The 22,205-nt window shown below is 33.5% G+C and overlaps 2 protein-coding genes across 2 annotated transcripts; one reads left to right on the forward strand and one right to left on the reverse strand.

Annotated features, from left to right (window-relative positions):
• Positions 1-3,733: 3,733 nt before the first annotated feature.
• On the reverse strand, positions 3,734-5,039 carry LOC122599410. Its single transcript, XM_043771914.1, has 5 exons — positions 4,908-5,039; positions 4,553-4,826; positions 4,356-4,452; positions 3,921-4,048; positions 3,734-3,840 (listed from the first exon to the last, which is right to left on the reverse strand). The coding sequence occupies exons 1-5, from the start codon at positions 5,037-5,039 to the stop codon at positions 3,734-3,736; spliced, it is 738 nt and encodes a 245-aa protein (XP_043627849.1).
• A 4,772-nt stretch (positions 5,040-9,811) lies between these two features.
• Positions 9,812-14,022, forward strand: LOC122600197 (mediator of RNA polymerase II transcription subunit 7a). Its single transcript, XM_043772873.1, has 6 exons — positions 9,812-9,927; positions 11,348-11,501; positions 12,925-12,994; positions 13,125-13,291; positions 13,371-13,444; positions 13,696-14,022. Exons 2-6 carry the CDS (start codon positions 11,367-11,369, stop codon positions 13,754-13,756), a joined length of 507 nt encoding a protein of 168 aa, XP_043628808.1. The 5' UTR covers positions 9,812-9,927; positions 11,348-11,366; the 3' UTR covers positions 13,757-14,022.
• The last annotated feature ends 8,183 nt before the right edge of the window (positions 14,023-22,205 follow it).

The raw sequence follows: 22,205 nt of genomic DNA on the forward strand, positions 1-22,205 counted from the left end.
CTTACCATTGTCGAGAGCTTTCATTGTATTTTCGAAGATTAAGTACTTATTCCTGGTAGATGCAATACAGCTGCTTTGAACTGGTTAGATTCCCAAAAAAAAGAGGGGTTAAAAAGACATTCAAAACCTTCAAATCCTAGAAGGTGTAACACATTTTAACAGAATGTGTAGAATTAAAACATACCATTGGTTATATTGGATAAAGGAGTTGTTGTAAGTGGATGGTTTTGTGTAGCAGAAACACGATTAATAACCTTGTTTTTACGATCATCCAATAAATTCTTCTGTTTCTTCCGATTTATTGAAGCTTCAGATTCATACATCTCTAATTTCCAATTTTCCAAAATGTTGGTGTTGTTATTTTAGTTTGGAAAATTTAGTTATAAAAAAATTGTTTGAAATTTTGACCATTTTTAAAATTGCCGCCAGCTTTTATGTAGGTATATGTTTATGTACTTGGTTTGTTTTAATATTTGACTAAAGTTGCAAGTGGGTGTACGTCAACTTAATTGCATGTCCCTATGAATCAACTGAATCACTATTCAGTTCCTGCATGTTAGAGGGATAGTTACTATTTAGTTAGAGGAATTAAAAAAATGAAATTATATATAAAACATAAATCACTTAATGTAAAAATATCTACGCCCACTAAATTTTTTACCACAACCACTTATACGGCCGTTGTCATCTCTCATTTTCTTATCTAATTTGTAACGTCTTCATCAAAGTTTAAACATGGCGAATCAAGTAAGATCTAATCCATATATTCAATCAAAGATTTATTTTACTTTCATTCAGTTTGTGTACATTTATTTTTTTTGGATAATATAGACTACATTATATGTTACATCCATGTCATGATTTGTTTTTAGGTCAGATTTCTGTTTATGCATGTTACAGAAATATATGTATATATAAATAGATACATATATGGGTATATATATATATGTATACTCTAAATTAGTTAATCAGTTAGGGTTTGTGATTTTGTTTATATTAAATTAGATCCGATACAGTCTTTTGTTAGTTTTTAATATGTATATATATACTGCACATGCATTAAGTTAAATTTAAGTTTCTTGTAGGGTAGTTTTCCTCAATTTCAGTTTCGAGATGAGTATATTGTTTGTTATGTGTTGATAGCTACACAATTTTTAGGTTTAGGACCACAAGTGGGGTTGGAATAAAATATATGAACTAATCTGTTTTTTGTTTATTGAAAGTGAGACTTGAAGAAATTCTGAACTAACATATTTTTGGTTTTTTGTATGTGTGAACCCAAGCAAACTCTTTATCGATAGATAATTTTCCAAGTTCTAATTGATGTTTCCAATAAGGATACCTTGTCAGAATTGTTGGTAAGTTTTATTAAAAAATATAGTGCACCTTTTACAAATTAAACAATATTTTTTTTCACATTCAATTTCAATCATCATTTATATATAATGCCATCTCTTAAAAGCGTTAATTGTTAACTTAGCTTCTCCCAAAATTGTTAAGAACAAACTGCCACCTGGATGCAAGGCAGTTAGACTGGTAGATTCCAACAACCGTTCATACATAGTGCGTCTCGTTGTATTTTCAAATAGCAAAATAATGTTGACTGGTGGTGCTTGGCGTGATTTCAATCATAGCTGTATCCAACCAGGCACTGACAAAGTTTGTTTGAGATTAAGGAATAACCATACTTTTGATGTCATTCTATTTGATGCTGCTGGAAAGGAGATATTGCGGGATGGCAATGGAGATGAATATGTGAATAGATGTATCATTGAAGTCTCTGGTGAAACTACACATACAGAAGTAAGCAAATTTAATTTTGTAATTACTGAACTAATTTGTGATTTTTGTATCAATATGATTTATTTATATGTTTATGACTTGCAAATTGTGATCTGTCCAGTATCCACCATTGTTTTTCCTTGATGACCTGAATGTCCGCTTTCATCGGGATACTGACAAGACTGCTACTATCTTTGGATCAAACCAAATTGAAGACGTGGAGGTCATATATGAAGATGAAATTATTTATACCATGAGTGGTATCCCTGTTGATGTTGATCCTAATGTGAATCTTGAAGAAAATGTAGAAGAGCAAAGAACTTGGCGTGCGGTAGGATTTACTGGTTCAAAGTGGATGAATCTTTGCTATGAGCATGATGTTAGTATGGATGGTCACATCATGTTAACCAATCTAGGTTCAGGGAGATATTTGTTCGATTACTTTAATGAGCTTGGCATTGGATCAGCTGCAGCTACTACAGTATGTAAGTAATATGAAGTGTACATTACTTGTTGTCTTTTGCTATTTATTAAAGTTTAAGGTTTACATGTTTAGAGAATTTGACTAATACAGCCAGGGTCACACCACAGAGTATTCAACCAACTTTGTCAACAGATTATATGACTGAGAGCGATGGCAAAGATGTCGAAAGTAAACATCACCACTGCCAGATTGTTGGGCACCAACACAGGGAAGACAGGCCATGTTTCTTCAAGAATCTGACTGAGCACTCTTTTACTACTAACGTGCTGGTAAAATATAATATTTTCATTTATTGATATTATATATAAGTCCCAAACTTTGTTGGTATATATATGTGTGTCTCATTAAGATATACAATGTGATTTGTAGACGGTGCCTAACCATTTTGTTCGTCGACATCATCTGGATAGCTATAAAAAAACAACTGTATATGTGGGAAGCTTGAAGTTCAAAGCTAGGTTGGATATCATCTATGATTGTCGCAAGGATGGAGATCAAACTCATGTTGTTCTAATCACAGACTGGTCGAAGGTTTCCAAGAAAACTGGGTATGAGGCGGGTAATGAACTCCGATTTGAATTAAATGTCGTGCATGAAGCTGATGGGCCCAGTGTGGAATTCCATGTGTGTTGAAGCCGTGGATAAGGCAGTTTATGTATCATCCAAGTTGTTAGTGTTCTAGGAGGGACTTTCTTTTGGTTACTTTTGCTTACTACTAAACTTCGTATGAATCCATGCTGATTTTGGTACTGTATAATAATATATATATATATAGCATGTGTACACCAGGGAATGGTATTTGACAGTCTGCAACAATTCTAATTAGGTTGTATTTGCATGTAATGAATGGTATGTGATGAATGGAATCTAAGTTAAATCCGATAAAAAGGAAGTACTTGGTATGTGTAGATAAGATTATTACAACCATGTCCAATTAGAATTTATTTATTTTTTTCTCATTTAATAAGTAATTCAAATGGTAGTCGAAGGACTCATTTGGATGAGGTATTTTATAAGTATATCTTTTTGATAAACTTTTAACATATACAACCAAACACAAATGTTTATGTTCTTTTAGATTTAACACTTAACCTTTTTGTAAAAGGTTAAAGAAATGGGTCTGCAAATGGTTGAAGTTAAGTGCAAAACAACATAACATAAGTTAAGTCCAAATTGTTGAAGTTAAGTGCAAAACAACATAATAAGATAAATCATGACTTGACATAACATAAGTTTAACACATGACATAAGTTTAAAACATTACATAATTACTTCCTACACAACTTCACAATCCGACATTTGGACTAAAAAAGATACAAATTCATATAGTAGTAGATTCTTCATTCAAAACACAATTAACTGCATTCACACTTTCAAAAGACTTTCAACCTATGCATGTTTGAAGAAGAAAAATAACAAAATTATCAATTGTATTTTAACTCCTTCCTTAAACATTTATATGAATATTTATGCAGGAACATTGTCATACCTCCTCCTAAAGTCATTAGCCTCTTGGATATCTTCATTTATAAAAATTCTTGTACCAAATTTATCAGTTTGAACTGTCAAGTTTTCTGAATGACCAACACCATCAAAATTAATGACTTTCCATTCATGTAATTAGAAACAATATACTTAGATAATTTCAGCTTACCCTTCCATTCATTAATGAGAGCATGTTGCAAGATGGCAATGACATGCTCTTCAGATTTGTTCTGCTCCAGATTGGCATTAAACTGAACTGCATAATCATTCCACAAAGTGCAACGCTGGGTTCTACCACTGTAAAAATATTAACTAAATTAACTAATTCATTAAATATTATCAATGATAGTTTATAAATGTATATGACAGGTACAGGGACATTCACTAACAACCTACGTTGCATTAAACTAAAGTTATGATTTTTTCATCATTTATAACAACTGACACATCTTCTAACAGATATATATGCATCTTCAACACATGTAGTACTAATCTTGTACTGAACTTTATCAGCTGACAAATAACTCCAAATCTAACATAAACATTTCCATAAAAAGAATTATACTATAAGGTAGAGAATCCCTCCAGATTGAACTAAACTTACTCCAAATCTTTCAACTCCATGTTAAACCTCTTGCTTGTTTGAGTTGCTGACTTGAATACCTCAAGATTTCCACACCAACTTACACAACCAATGACATCTATGGAAATTAAATAAAAAAAGGTTCAGTAAATTGTTGACACTATTATATTTGTATACTTTCAGTTATAAATATAGATAAACAAATTATGGTTACTAACCAATGTTGAGGACATCTTTATCTCTAGCCTTAGTCAAAGTAATCTCATTGAAAGGCAAGAATGAGAAACCATAGCCACTGTATGTAAAAGGCACACCATGTTGCACTTCAGTAGTTTTGTAAAAGTTACACTTTAGTTTATGTGGGACGACAGGGAAGGGGTTATCGTTTTTTCCAACACCAAATCGCTTGATAATCACAGCAGCATCTTCCTTGATCACTTTATCAAACATAGGAACCAAGTCCTTCTTGATAGAACATTGAATCTTTGCACCCTAAGCAGAGAGTACACAAAATACGACTTAGATAATGTAAATCTTTGCACCCTAACAAAAACCCTAAAAAATATAACTTACCTTTTCATCAACCAACACCATCTCAAGCCTTTGAATTTGATTAATCCATCGGCGGATTATCTTCACTTTCATGTTTATGAAATCCTTTGATGCATCTAATTGCTCCACAAGAGTTATTTTGTTGGTGGCCATTTTCACAGTAAAATTTCAAACCAGAGAGTAAACTATATGGATTATGTTTTTGTGTATGGAAATTGCTTTGATGGTCAAGTTTATGGTTTCTCTTTCTTGATTAAGTCAATTGTAGATCTCAAGATTATGAAAAGTGGTGTCAAATCCCTCCTTGATTAACAATACTCTGTATGTGCTCTGTATGTCCTTTTCGTATATATATATATATGTATATACATGTATACATGTGTGTCTATATCTATATGATATATGATAAGCATATATAGATACATTTAATGCTTGAGAGACAACTACCATAATCAGAAACCGTACCTCAATCCAATTTCTTTTTAATTTTTAATTAATTAACGTGTTTTGATTCAAACACACACAAATGACACACTCACATAAAAGTCAAATTTGGCGCCTACATTACTTAGTGGGCTGCATGTACCCTGCAAACTCTGCCACCCGCCTCCCGCCTACTTACATACATACAGACATATACAGACATATATAGACATATAGACATATAAATAAACATATACACAGACACTTTAAGTTATAATATATACATATAATATACACACACTTATACACCTTCAAAAACATAGCAAAATCATCAGCGATGATGTCATACATCCAATGTGGCGCAACTCCTAGCTTGACACGTCAGCTTTTGCGTATACCGGAGCAACCCTCCTTTAGTATGTAAAGGAGGATATAAAATGAATTAACATGAAGTCATGAACCCTATATTCTACCTCCTCCTAGCATAATCTTGTTTCTTACATATATATATATATATTTGTTCAACAACCTAACCCAAGCATTTTTATTTTTATTTTGTTATTTAAGGTACAAAAAATGTACAATGATGAACAAAAAAGCTAGGTTAATAGAGCAATAAGTTTTTTTTTATGTAAATTAAAAAAGATAACTAAAGTATGTCATTTATATTTTCTTTAGATTGTCAAGGCATTCTTTAGTCACCCCCTTAATCCACTCATTAAAAGCATTGATCTCTTTGTCTTCACCATCCGTATCTTTGAAGCAATCGTTGCACGTTTCAATTTCCGTGGCAATGCCACTTATATCAATATTCGCCTTAGGAAGGTCATGATTGTTAATGCTCTCAATGCTTATTTTGACACCATCAATAGCATCCTCAAAATTTTCTTGGCATTCGGCGAGACACTTTTTTGAGGATTCAGGTGTCTTGGGGTCTGCTAATCGTTTTGTGAGAGTTGATTTAAATTCATCAATTTTATGTTCAATTCCTTCTAGTTGTTTGTTTGAGACTTTAGACCCTTCATACTTTGGTGAAACCGATACCTTTTGTACCCCAAATTTAGGCAATGAGAGTTCAAAATGTTCTGACGTAGAAATGGGGCTCGCAGCATCAGGTGACAGGGTTGGGGAAGGGGTATCGGTGTCAGTCTCATCATCGGTGTCCAAGTGTTCAAAAATAGAAATAGGGCTAGTTGCGTCCGGTGCCGGGGCTGGGGAAGGGGTATGGTTATGGGTATGGGAATCTGTATGTGATGAATTTTTCTTGCTATGGGAAGGTGCATGGGTAGGGGGAGTATGGGATGAATTTGTCTTGGAACATAATACAAATAATAAAATAGCAAAAGTAGAAAATTGAGTCAATGTGGGTCTCATTAGAGCCATCTTATCTTTGTTTAGCTTGTGATTCTTTCTAATAGTTTTAGGGATGAAATGATGAATATGAGAGTTCTTTTTTTCTCTTCTAAAACTCCTTAAAGATCGGCTATTCTTAATTTTAGCTAATCTTTCTAAGAATGGAAATTTGTGGTTAGAGACACGAGGTTCAGGATCTTCCTATTGCATGCTAGAAAGGAAAAAAGATATATTTATTGATATTCGTTTTATGAAGATTTGTGGTCAAAGCTTAAACATGAATCCAACGTATTAAAGACTTGTAGAGTCTAGTGAGAAATACGTACTCATCAACTATAACTTATAATAAGATTATGGTTTCATAATCCTGGTAAAACAAAATACTTAAAATATCATGTAATGTGTTGGTATTTGTTCTTTTGAAAAAAAAGAAAAAAAAAATTGGGCATGGACATATATCTAATTGTATATAAACTATACTGCAATTTATTCAATCTTATTATTATAAGATTATACATTGAAAAGTTAGAAAAATGAGAAATGTAAAATGAAAGTATTCTACCGAATTAATTTACGTCATCAGTCTCTCATCTTATAAAATATTTTCACTACTTCTTTAAATCAGATTAATTACCACACCACTCGCCTCTACCGCCACCATCACCACCAGTCACCGCCACTACCGCATCCCGGCCGCATTGCGTAAGTATCCTTCTATCTTTTAAATATTTCCACAATGACCTCTACATGATTTACATTTACATCAACCTACATAACTCAATATCGTACCACCAATAATCGCCGCCATCATCACCCGTCACTAGCACCATCAGGCCACCGTTGTGATGTAACACTCCAAATATTTTAAGGTAAAAGAAATTAACCCTTTTTCATAGTTTTGACATTAAATTAATTTCCTAGTATTTTATTTTTGGATATGGGGTTAATTTAGTTGGAACTTTAGTGGATAGCGGGTAAAATACCTACTTTTGGAGTGATGGGTCGTGGCATCTTCAGGAAGTGCCAGCCATTCCTTTTGTTTATGACTCATGTTTCCACTTCATTCTTTTCTTCTCCCATCATTTCTTTCATGCAATTCCTCTTGTTCTTTTCAAAATCAAACTAAATCCTTTAAATTCAAGGATAAGAACATCCATAATAATCATCACCATCAAGTAATCTTCATTCAAGAATTCAAAAGTTAGGGTTTGAGTGGTAGAGTGGTGGTGGCCGAAATTTAACAAGAAAAAGGGGAGAAGTTGTGATTTGAAAACCCCAATTATTTGTCTTCTATTGTGAGGTATTAATTTCCCTTGATTAGTTTTCATCTTCTCTTCCAATTTTAGGGTTCATGGAGTGGACCAATTTTGGGGGTTTTGCTAGAAAAATGATTTATGATTAATTTTCCCCAATTCCTTAGTTAACCTAGTTGTCATTGAGTTATGTGATGTATTTGACTATGTAATGGATGAGTTTAATGTGATAAATTGAGTTTGTAAGAAAAGATGAACTTTGCTAATTATTGAAATGTGGATGAAATGGTAGGGTGAACTACCCAATGATAATGATATTGATGAAAGTAACTCAATGACAAATAGGTTGGGTTTTGGGTTTAGAATAGGCTAGTGATTGAGAATGGCTAGGTTGAACTAGTCAAGTTGTAAATGTAAGCTTATGCATTTTATGATATGATTATAGGTTGAAGCTTGCTTGTGCTTGTCTATTTGGCGTTATTGTTTTGTTGCGGAGGAGGTGTGTATATTTGCATACCTTTATGTTTATGTTGGATTAATTGACCACATCATGTTGAAGCCTTTTGTCCATGGTGGTTTTGACCATTTCATGTTGAAGTTTGTAAATCCATGTGTGGTAATTGATATGGCATAAGCCCATGTGGGGCATTGTGATTATGAGGCCTAAGAATCCAGATAGTTGATATGTTATGAGGCCTAAGAACCTCCGGGGCCTAAGAATCCCGATAGATATGATTTGTTTAGGTTATATGGATCCATATATGTGTTGATAGTGTGCAAGGTGAATATGTAAATGTGACATGACGATGCCATAGGTTACATGTAAAAGTCCTTGTACTTTGCCCTCCTTCGTATCCGTAAAAGTATGCAAGTATATTCACTAAGCCTTTGCTTATATTTTAATTGTTTACCCTTTTATAGGTAGTTCCGGAAGAAGGAACTAGTGTGTTGATTTGAAAGAATTGAATAGAGCTTGAAGTTGACTTTTGCAAGACATTTGAAGGTATTATGTCATTCTTGGATGAATAACACACTTTTGGCTTTAGAGGCTTAGAACTCCCACTCCCTTTGGCTCTTGGTACATTCTGATTTGTTGGTCATGCTTTTGTTAAAATGTGTGTAAATGATCAAGTGTAAAGTCTTAGCACATTCTGACGTTGCACTTTGGGCGAAAATAGCGTCAAATTGGGTAAATGACCCATTGAAGGTGTTCATGGGTTTTGAAACTAGTTGATGTTGTAATTTTGTTCAAAATATGTCCGTATTGTTCTGAGTCATCTTTGAAATGTGTTTTACGAAGTTCATGTTGAATTGTGAAGGTTGCAAGTTTGTTCAAGTGTTGAAATGGTTTAGGGTTGCTGATCAGGTGGCTCACTGCGCGCAGTGGGGGTGGTTTTGCCCACTGCGGCGCAGTGGAATCCCACGTAAAGAAGTTCTGTTTCTCCCACTGCGGCGCAGTGGGGCATTATATCTTTCAAGGCCGAGGTTTTCCACTGTGGCGCAGTGGGGAGTGCTCAACCCACTACGGCCCAGTGGGGTGTAAAAAAAAAAAATCTTGGTGTTTTCGGTTTATCGAGTTGGGTCCTTTCACGTGATCACCACCATCACATTATACGAGTACTGTGCTAGCATTATGGTTTTTTTATGGAATAGCGTGCTAGCAGCCTAGCATTATGTTAATAATTACACTACATCACAAATTTAAAAAACAATTTTTTATTTTTTTCTAATTAGACCTACTAGCAGTCTAGCACTTTAGCACAGTATAACCCAAACCGAATAACTCTATTCACCCAAAACTCGACCGAATGAACCCCTAGTCTAGCACAGTAGCACTTAGTTACTAGTTTAGACCCAAATTTAAAGAGGAAGCCCAAAACCCAATAATAACGAAATAAACCGGGCCTGCTTATTATTATCAGCCCCTATCCCTCCCTCTCATAACTTGCAGAGTTCCCCAACAGAAACAGAATAGAAATCTTGGACCTGGTCAAGATCCGGGCAGATTCAAGGTCTTTTATCTCCACATCATCATATATATTTAAGCAAATTTGTATTGTATATTTACAGCATTTTTTTTCATGCTTTTTAATTTATTTGTTGTCATTTATTTATTTTATGAGTAATTTTTTCCATTATACATTTAGGTTGAAATACTTTATGTTAAACATGTTTTCAGTAGTTTTTTGCTAGATTATTTCACTCAATATTCTAGTTTAATTATACTACATTGTGAGTGTATACTGTATGTATAATTTTTATATATGTAATCTGTATCTGATGGTATATATCAATATGTGTGTTAATAATTAACTTGCTGCTGTTAAATCCATCTAATGAGTGATTAGTATCAATCTGCAGAAAGCTGTTTTGTTATTTTTAGTTTGTGATTTTTTTTTTGTTGGCTTGTTTCATATTCTTGATATATACAAATGCTGGTTGAATGTATTTGTATTATAATGGCTTTGATTTTTAGAATTTGACATCGCGTATTTGTTGGCATTCGATGTTTAGTATTTCTCGTATATATCGTTTATGTGAAAATACACTTTAATTATCCCCACCACCAATAAAATTTTCTTAGGCCTCCACTTGAGTTTGTTTCGAGATCTAATAAACAACCATAGCATCAACAACTCTATAGACTTTAAGACCGATTTTTGACTATACGGTAGGAATTTTCAAGAAATATAGATCGGCACAACATAAACATTGGACAATAATGAAAGCATATAGATAAATTATTCATCTAATGAAAAATAAGTTATTTGAGTAAGTATATACTTTGCTAACAGAAATAACAAGATAAAACATGTTATCACAATCAAATAAATGAAATAAATGAATGCCTTATAGAGTAGCCATATGAATGCTTTTATAGGATTTCATATGTGCTTAGTCAAAAGGCTGATATCAAATCTATTTTTTTTTCTGTACATATTTTAAAAGGAGATCTATCTTAATTGATATAAAAGACTTTTTAAATTTTGTATGACAAAAAAACTACCTAGACTTTTTGAGAAAATAATCTGTATTACCATCAGTTTTCTTTCAAGCAGTCTAGGACATACATACTCGTGTTTATTTATGGTTTGATGTTTGTTTGTCTTTCTTTTTTTTTCTTTTTTTTTTTTTGTTCAAATTTGCCTTGTATTAACTGAATATTTGAGATTTATCTCTGTTTGGTTCAGAAGGGCATAGAGCAAATGGTTTGAAACTTGTTATAATCATATTGATTGTTATTATTTTGCATTTACTTTGAAGTTAAGGAACTTTGTTGAATTTATATTCAATTGGTTTTCAACCTACATTATGCTCTCTTGGCTCTAAATGAGAAGTGATATACCTACCTTCATTTGTTGATTGATTTACCATAATGTATACTGTACAAGTTAGTAATGCATATCTATGCTGATACAATGCCGTTTTCAGGGGAAAAAAACTATAGTAAATGGCGACTGCTACTTATCCACCTCCACCCCCATATTATCGTCTCTACAAGGATTATGAACAAGATCCTAGCTCTGCTCCAGAACCTCCTCCTCCTATTGAAGGGACTTACCTCCTATATGGCTCTAATTACACTGTAAGGGTTTTTATAAGAACTTATCTGTATACTTACTTAAGTAACTTAGTTGTCGTTATCTGATATGATTCGAGGACGTAGTGTTTAATTCCGATGAATAATTTTTTGCCACGCTAATGTTGTTGCATTGAATATTTTCTAAAGACTTGTTTCCATATTCCTATGACCCCTAACCAAAAAAATGGTGTAAACTCCATTGAATTGCTGATGCTAAAGTCAGCTCATGTGGTTGGTTTTGGATGTTATAGGTTCAAAATACTCATTGCTAGATGTAAGTCACTTTTAATGTTGTGAGGCTAAGCATTTACATAAACGTTTCATGCCTTAAATTAGATCCAAGATAACTTTATGGAGGACCGGGATATATGAAGAGCTTCTTTTCATCCGATTTCTATTTCACAGATAATAAGCTGATCTTACTATTTAGTTTTTGAGCAAAAATATCTAAATGACGCTAGCAAGATTATTTAACGCATATGCGGATCTTTCTTGTTTGTGATATTATGTTTTATCTTGTCATATATAAATTCCCGTACAACGCTATTATAAAATGTTATTGCCTCATTTTTGGTTTTTGTTCGGCTGCTTTATGCATTTATAAGCACTCTATTATGTTAGTTTTCTTAGCAAACTATATACTTATTCAAATAATTTTTCTGGTTAGCTGCTATCAGTGTGACTTGATCCTATTGAGTTATGTCATGATGAATAATGAATCTACCTGCTCTTATATTTGTCTGATGTTTATGTTGTGCCGATGTATCATTCTAAAGTATGCCCACCTTAAAGCCAAGAGTTTCATTCTTGCGAACGTACTCCCCAGGCGGGAAACTTAACATGTTAGCTACAGCACTGCACGGGTCGATAAGCACATCGCCTAGTATCCATCGTTGACGGCTAGGACTACTGGGGTATCAAAGTAGTGTTAAAGTCTATTGAGTTGGTGATGCTAAAGTCAGGTCATGTGGTTGTTTAGAGGTTCAATCCTTTCAGTTAAATGCAAACCGGCTTTTAGTCTGGTTATGTTGATTTCATCAGACTTTTACATCAACATTATCGTGCAGAAACATAGATCTATAAAAGAACTGAAGTGTAGACCTGAGAAATTTTATCGGGGGAGGGATATTTGAAGCAAATTTCATCCAGTTTCTTGTTTCACATATACAATTATCAGTTCTGCTCTTACAATCCAATAGTTGAGCAACCAATATGCAACTAACTTGAGCAATATGTCAACACTTTTCCCGATCATTTATTTTAATAAAGTGGACGACGTGTCCTCTATAGTTCAGTATCATGATTGTGATGATATGTTTTATGTGATATTTACATCCGCCTTATGGCTATAATGTAATGTAGATTGCTTTGTTTTTTATTGTTCCTTATAGTGCTTGTTTATGATCATTGTTAATTTTGTTTGTAGACTGATGATGTATTGCCAAGTTTAGAAGATCAGGGCGTTCGTCAGTTGTACCCAAAAGGACCAAATCTTGGTATGTAAACCTTTAAGTCCCCACTAAATATCTCTGCATTCAAAGTTATGAACATTTTCCAGATAATTATTACATTTTAAATTCCTTTTGTCACTTATGCGTATACTAACACCGCCTTCATATCTTTCAGATTTTAAGAAAGAGTTGAGGTCACTTAATCGGGAACTCCAGCTGCATATTTTGGAGCTAGCTGATATTTTGATCGAACGGCCTTCACAATATGCAAGAAGAGTGGAAGAAATTTCTCTAATATTCAAGAATTTGCATCACCTTCTCAATTCTTTACGTCCACACCAGGCACAACTCTCCCCCTGATATTCTTGATTTCCATCATACATCTTCATTCCAAAATGATCTCTAACACCTTTTTTTTCAGGCCAGGGCAACACTCATTCACATACTCGAACTTCAGATACAAAGACGAAAACAAGCTGTAGAGGACATTAAGAGGTTGGTGTCATTTATGCTCAAAAATCTAGGTTTTAAAATTTTTTAGCTCAATATAAAAATTGATCTTATATTGGTGTGATTGCATCTGCTGTTATTTTTTTTTAAATTGCCATCCTTTATGCAATGTCCATTGGACAGTGAGCATTTTGAGACATTGATATTTGATATATAAGTTGTTGGATCATGTAACATGCAAATATATATGATACTTCAAAAATGATAGAAAATGGGGTTCTGTTTGCTTTTATTAGGAGGAGAGAAGAAGCACAAAGACTTCTCAAGGAGGCGGTTGGGACATTGGAGGGACAATAGACCAATGAATGTCAAGACATGAACCAAAATAAGGTATCAACGACTAGAGTGATTGCAAGTGAGATATCAATGGTTGGGTAACCTATTTCATGACAGTTGTAACGAGAAGTTTTATTAGGTCAAATAGTACCCAACTTGACCCTTGTTGTAACCTTATTCGAGTGATTTTCACTTGCATAGTTGCATATCATAAGGGTTTCTCATCAACGTTGAATTGCATCCAGGTATCTGTTTATCTTTACTAGAATCACATCAACATTTTTTCTTACGGTATGTTTTATACTTTTATATTATTAACTAATGACCTAATATAAGTTTGATTATTCTACATAAACGTATATCCAAACACATTTATAAAGGCACTTGGATATGTTGACATATATAGACCTGGATGAGAAAGTGATTAGGCTAGCAAGGGCTGAAATGCTGAATTGAATGATCCTAGACAATCTCTATAGGCAGTGGTAAATGGATTGTTTGCTATAAGCCTATAACCCTTTACCAGTTCTGATTGCTTTGCATATTTAATTAGTTGCATTTAAAGTAATATTCATGAGAGAACCAAATATGATCAGTCATTTTATTCAAAAACTTCAGGGTAAAACTACTAAACAACACTTTAACTAAAATAACTTTTGCTCAAAAGTCCGTACACCCATTGGTGTCAAATCAGATAAAACAGAAATTGAATTAAATAGCTTCACTCTTTAGGGAGATTGCTCGCACATTCTCCAGTAACCCCTTTAATCCATTCTTCAAATGATCTAATTTCCTCATCCTCAGCCATCATCTCAATAAAGCATTCGTTGCACATCTCAGCGTCTGTTTGGATAACGTTGACACAATCGTTAGCCTTTGGGTAATCCTTTTTGTCAATGCTTTCAAGGGTAAGTTTGATAGCATCAAGCTTAGCTTCAAACTTATCCTGGCAATCCTGAAGGCAACTTTTCGTCTCATCTGATGTCTCGGGGTCTACCATTCGTTTGTCAAGGCCTGCTTTAAACTCATTTATTTTATGTTCAATTGCTTGTAATTGTTTTGTTGCAATTTTAGACCCATCTGGCTCCGAGGTGGCCAACTTGTGTTGTACACCAATATCAGGCAACGAGAGTTCAAAGTTTTCAGACACTGAGATGTCATCCTCATCCTCGTCAGAGGTTGGTCCACCGGCAGCACTAGTAACATCCTCATCATCCGAGGTTGGGCCACCAGCGGCACTGGTAATATCCTCATCATCCGAGGTTGGGCCACCAGCGCTGTTAAGCACTGGGCCATCATCATCATCTTCAAAAGGGGTAGGTGTGGGCGCGTTGGAATTAGGGGTAAGATCCACATCGGAGGGGGGCATGGCATCTTCGTCAACCTCCGCATCTTTCGCATCCGGATCAGAAGGGGCAGGGGCCTCGGAAGGCGTAGGGGCTGAAGTAGTTTCAGCATGTAATGCATACAAGGAAATGGAAAAAATGTAAATGAGAGCTAATGTATGCATTTTAAGAGCCATTGTACGTGTTCAATCTTCTATATGTTTATTTTTTCGATTCTAGCTAGAAAAAACAGAATGTGGATTAATTGATGGGGGGATTCTTTTGAAATACATTAGGATTGGCAGCTCTTATGTATAAATTAACTTTCCATAATTGGAATAATCATCGTTAAAAATATGAGGCTAAGGTTCCTCAGGTTCCATGCCATCCAAAGAAAGAAATCATTGGAAAACCCCTTATTTGAATTATAGTCAACGTTTACTAAATATGAAGTTGACTTGACATCTCTGTGGTGTTTCGGATGCTTGTATATAAGACCGTTTTAACAGTTAATTTGTTGCCGGTGTATTGACACCGACATGCTCGAATCTTTGAGTAAAATAAAAAACAATAAAAAAAAAAGGCACAAGAGATTGCAACATGATAAAACGAAACATGATGACAGGACTAAATATGTAGCTAGGATTATCAAATTACTGTTTGTCAAATCTGAAAGATCACCTAGATATCCTAACAAAAGCACGTACAGTCATAGTCCACATATGACTAAACAACTTGAATTTTGATCTCACTATTCAACTTCAAAAAATAGTTGCATCAAGGTTAAGTATAATTAAGTTGCAAGCAATGTAGGTGCATCAAGGTTAAGTATAAGATGCATCAAGTAATATTGGTACACTAAGAGTTAATATAGCTGCATCAAGGAAAAGATTTGAGTGATCAATAGTTTACATCATTTTAGAAAATCACATTTTGAACCACAATTCATGGAGGCGTTCATGGATGGAATTGATTGGGTAGCACTGAATTTGTTTCCTTATTTAGCTCTTAGCTAAACACATGTATAGGTATTGAGATTATTGTAAATCATATCAATCAATATACAAATTACTTGAACCCTCTTGTGTACGTTAACAAAAAGGCACTACATTCAAGTTCGCTTTAGGCCCCATGTAAGCTTTAGACGCTGCTAGCCTGCTATGTTTATTTCCTCTTTTGTTCTTATTTTTCTTTCATTTCCATAAGTATTTAATTTTGTGTGATGTATTAGCAAAACCAACTTAATTTCGACATAGGAGAGCTTAGCAAGATTGATATTACTCATATGCAAAAACTTTATTATTTACTAATAGTATCCGCGCAATGCGGCGGTTAGATGGTGAGGGTGATAGGTCATAGGGGTGATAGGTCATAGAGGTGATAAGTCATACAGTGTGATAGTCAAATGCCTTAGCCGTACGGGCTCCGTACCCGGATTTGAAAATTCGTCGAAAGTATATCGAATGACATCTCTAATGAAAGAGCATTAAATTTTAAGAACACCCATACAATTTTTATAATTTATCGATATACTATTTTTGAGATAAAAGATTTTGAATGAATTAGAAAAATAAAATAATTTATGGATGAGAAAAAAAAATGGGTGGCTGAGATTTGAGGAGAGAAAAAAAAATGAATGGTTGAGATTTAAGGGTATTGTATGTATATTAGGTAGAGATATTTAAATTAGTGAATAAAGAAGGAGGGTAATTTAGGTAGTTCAAATCATCTTTTGAGATTTTATAAAAGGGCAAAATGCTTTATAAGGGTGTTGGTAACCGCTTCACTCGCCTCTCACTCATCACTCACTTCCAACCAATCACGTTGTGACATCTCAAATCCATTACTCACTCACCACTCATCCATTTTTTGATATCATTGTCACCACTCACTCATCACTCACTACAATTTTATTTTTATTAAAAATATATTAAAACATTTATATAAAACACTTAAAATACTTATATTAAAACATAATACATATTACAAGTAAATAAAACATACTAAAAGTTCGGAACAATAATAAAAATTACTAAGTACATTGCCACCCGTAATTCGTACATAACTCGCTTTTGCGGCCGATGATGAAGTCTTTGAATGCCAGGTCGGTGACATGCTCGTGAGGATCCATAACGAACTTCAAGTCATGATTGTACTCTTTGCCTTGAATGAACCTAAAATACTCATCGTGTTTCTTCTTTTGAACCTCAAATCGCTCCTTAAGTAGACTTGCCTTCTCGGTCGTATAACTTGACAAAGTATCGCGTACCAAACTACGGCTACTATCTTCACTGCAAGCCTTCTTTTTACCTCTAGATTGACAAGATGGAACAGGATCTTCATTCAAACACGGCAAATGAACGTTGAATTCCATGTCTTCACTTTGTGGTGTCGGAATATTGGATGAGTCAGAAGTCTTTCTTTTCAAATTCGAGCTCGATGACTCGCCAACTCCTCCACCAACAATTGGTTGTGCTAGCCACTTGGGGTTGTTTTTTACAACGTCCCACGCCATTTTATGCATAATCGGTCTCCCTTTTTCTCTTTCAAAATCAGTGAAGGCTTTCGTTTGAATATTAATTTCGTTGCACCCTCTTTGCTTCATACGCACCTATATACATAGACATGCATCATCATCAATATATATACATAATCGAACAGAATATATATAAATACATACACCTATATATATAAATGGTCGATCGAACATAACTATATAAATACATACATATATACTTAAACATATATATACGGTTATATAAGGAAACTCTATATATATATATATATGAGAAAATTTCATTACATACCCCTAGGGTATGCCATATTATTATATATGGTTACTATATATATAAGGAAACACCACCATTGTTGCTGCTACGTATATCACCGCCGAACCACCACAGTGCCACCACCATCTCCAAAGCCACAAGCATAAACCCGCTTTCTATTTTCTTGTTACAAATCAGAATTACCGCTTGAAGCCTCCGCCCATTATAGAGTATAGATATAATATGTATGTATATATATATATGGGGATGAGAATATAAGGCTGTCGGGTATCTAAGCTTAGGTATGGAACACTCACAGATTGTTTTTTTAATCCATAAAAATCATGGGGGCCCATGCATTTATTCATTAAAGAAGAAATAATAAAATATTAGTATGTGAGGGGTTCCACACCTAAGCTTAGGTGTCGGACAACCTTATATTCTCTTTTCCCATATATATATATATATATATATAGGGAGATCTGGGTGGTTGAATATATAGAGATAAAGGTAGATTTAGATTTTGTGTTTATAAATATATGTTTCAGATCTATATATAGGTAGATCCAGATTTTGTGTGTGTATATATATAGGATGTTCATGATGATATACATAAATATCATATTCATATATAGTTATAAGAATATAGATTTGATCTATGTTTTTGTGTAGGTGTTAGTTTTTTGGAGAAATTCATTAGGAAATAAACATAAATGAAGAAGATGAATTCTATTTGGGGTGGTCTGAAACAGACTTTGTTGTAAAAGGACGTAACTACCCTGACTTAACGGAGCCACACTAACGCCCGTTAGGATGAGGTGTATGTAATGATACAAAAAGTCACCATAAGGATATATAATGATACAAAAAAACGAGAAGGGCGAAACTTAATAATATGACATACCTCAGGGGTATGTAATGAAATTTTCTCTCTCTATATATATATCTATAACTCTTATAAAAAAGTAGTTAACCAAACTTTTTAAAGTCATCTTGCAATCTAAAACTATCTTATGTGTCAACTCCATATTTTTTTCAAAAATAAACTATATATTTAGAAAAAAAATGAACTTATATATATATATTTATTAATAAATAAATAAATATATTGTAGAAATCTAAGATCTTCTCATTAGATAAAATGATATCTTCTCTTTAACTAAAAAATCACGTCTATACCTAATGATATTTCATTATATTTTTTATTCAACATTACATAAAGTTCTTTTCCTTTTTTAGTTATGATGATTATATGAAAGTTTTCAAAACTATATGAATATACAAAATAAAACAAATAAATAAAACAAATTAAGTGTAAAAAATAGATTTAATTAGTTAAAAGATAATATCGAAACTTATAAATCTTAACATTATATTAACTACACCTTGAATATATGTTCCAAATTTAAACTTTTTGTTTTAATAAACAATATCCTCTTTTAAGTATAAAAACTACCTTGGTGTATATCTTCTTCTTTGCCAATAGCCGGTAAGTACAAATAAGATGGGTTTTATGGTAAACGTATAACTAATTAATACATTTTAACAAAAACCCTTAGGGTTTCGTTTAACAAAACCCCAAAAAAAATTGAGTCATATAAATTCAAGTAATTGTAAATCACCCGGAGTCCGAGACCTATCCCACCCTTAAACCAAATTCTACATCCTAATTTTCTTTTTCTTTCTCTTTTGGAACGGCACATTCTACCTCTTCTGGATTAGTCAATTAGATTAAACAAAAATTAAAACCACCATGGTGTTGATAATCCATTTCTAAAAATCGCAGCAACACTTTCAAATGAATATAACTGTTTTACTTTTTGGATATTAAGAAGAACATTCAACACATAAGGCATAGTCAAATTATCCTCTTTGAATTATATATCCAGCCAATTGTAATTTTTCATGTGACTTTTAACTTTTTTGGAAAGAAATGTGGTGGAATTGTCACTCTACATTAAGGATCAAATTGTATGTCTTTGAGTTCTGTTGTAACAAAACGACTACATGATACATGTTCTAGATGTAGATCATTTAGTGGCAACAAAAGGCAAATTAGTAGAATTACTAGAAGAAAAACATATTACTAAATTATTAATGATAATTTAAAGTATAGCTTAATAGCTTAAGTCCTTATATCTCTTTAAGTTCATATTTTGTCAAGCTTTTGGTTGAATCTATTTCTGTTCAACCATATGTTTATATGTTACTAAACTATTTATATAGTTCACATCACGTAATTCTAATGAAATATGTTCGCTATCGTTTCTTCATATAGTTTTTTATATAGTTTTTTATACAGCTCGCGCATCGCGCGGGTCAAAAACCTAGTATATATATATATATTTGTACCGATGCTTGATAATATCTGTTGAATGATTAAATTAACGGATGAATAGTATGCCATTTCGAGTTCACTTGATCTTTCGTGCGAATCGTCCCCGGCATAAGCGGATGATAAAAAGTAGCCGTTGGGTGGAAGAGAAAAAAAAATTTACAGTGCCTAAAAGAGACATTGCAGGCCTCGAAAATTCGTTCCACGCGTTATGAAAATGGGTGTTCCCACCACGCAAAAGCTCCCCACGCGTGTTGTGCAAGTGATTGGTCCGACCACTCACTACCGCTCGGCGTTTCCAACACCCTAAGATAGTATAAATATAGATAGTTAAAGTTTGCTAAAATTCTATTGATCCATCTTTTCTAACTGTAGAGCCTTCCGTTCCAAGTAAGCCTTAATCTTTAGATGATATAGTTTCAGAATTCAGAGATACAAATAAATTCCTGTTTTTGCATTAATCATAATTTAACCCCTACTCTTACTCTGGAACCAGTTTGAGGGGTTATATAAGTCCAGTGCGATTGATACATATGACTCCAATGTTGAAGTTTTTGATGACCCACATGAAAGCTTTTGATGACCCACAAGTATATCATTTTAGTTACCAGATTAAATTTAGCATGAGTGTGGCTCCGTCCAGTCACCCACTTGACTCATTTATTGCATCTTGAGCTCCTGTTGAGGGCCCAATATGACATCTTTTTGGAATGGTATCGGTTTTGGGTTTGGGACAGTTTCAGTTTAGGTACCGACATTTTTGCTATTGGTTTGGTATATGGTAACGAACACCATCCTAGTATAGATAATTAGTTTGAGACAGATCTTTAAAACAATGATTGGATGAAACATATATGCAATTACTGTTGGCATATGATCATATTATTATAAGTCGCATGTCCGGGAATAATTTAAACCTACGGGGTCACACGAAATGACACGGTAACTCGATAATAACAATTGATATATTAAAGTAATATATTAATTAGTTTGATCACGAAATAATTAATTAAACATAATTAAAGGATTAATTATATTTAATTATTAAAAAAGAGGATTAAAATGTGAAAATTGGAAAGTGGACTTGGACCTAAGTCCATATAGGGGGACGGCTCATCAAGGCTTTCCAAAGCCTTGATGTTTGCTTAATCTCCAAGAAAAGTTAACCTAATATTACCCTATAAATATAAGGGTTAATTCTAAGGGTTTTCATTCATTCATTCACATTACAAATCCTCTCTTCTCTCCCTCTTCTCTTTGTTCGGCCGAAACACCCCTCTCAAAGGGTTTTCGGTTTTCGACTTTAAGTTTAGGGTTTTAAACAAAGGGTTGTTTAGATTCGTGATCGGGGTACTAGCATACATTATTCGGGGTGTCTAGTGTGCGATCGTGGAGGGGTTTTGCTTTAAACCCTAAGTATTAATAATAATCTTATTATTATTATTATTATCTCAATTGGATCTTTGCATATAAAGTACACGTCTCGATTCTCTCTTTGTTAATTAATGTGATTACATATATGTTTCGATTTTTTTCGTTACGCTTATTCGTGATCTTGTATGTTTATGTGTTCATATTCTAACAATTACATAACATGTACAATGCAAAATTAAGAACTAATGGGAATGTTAAATCTGCTATAAGTAAGCTACAAAAGGTGTAAAATGGTGCAAGAAGTACACTACAAGAATTGTAAAAAAAAAAACATGATGGAAATCCAATACAAACCGATATACGAAACCGATATATGAAACCGAAATTACTGGTACCGAAATATATAAATTTGGAACGGTATTGGTTTTGGGTTTGGGTTAGGTTTTGGTTTCGGTACCACTCAATTCGCTATTGGTTTGGTATAGCACAGAATACCATCCCTTAATATATACTCATAAATGATTAGTTTGAGTCAAAAATTTAAAAAGTGATTGGGTGAAATATGTGTAATTACATTACATGTACAATGCAAAATTAAGAACTCTAAACTAATCGTATCCTAATACCTTAACGAGCAATAATGTCATCACTACAATTTTATCTTTCAA

This window comes from Erigeron canadensis, chromosome 5, assembly GCF_010389155.1.
Source record: "Erigeron canadensis isolate Cc75 chromosome 5, C_canadensis_v1, whole genome shotgun sequence".
In the NCBI taxonomy this organism is placed as follows: domain Eukaryota; kingdom Viridiplantae; phylum Streptophyta; class Magnoliopsida; order Asterales; family Asteraceae; genus Erigeron; species Erigeron canadensis.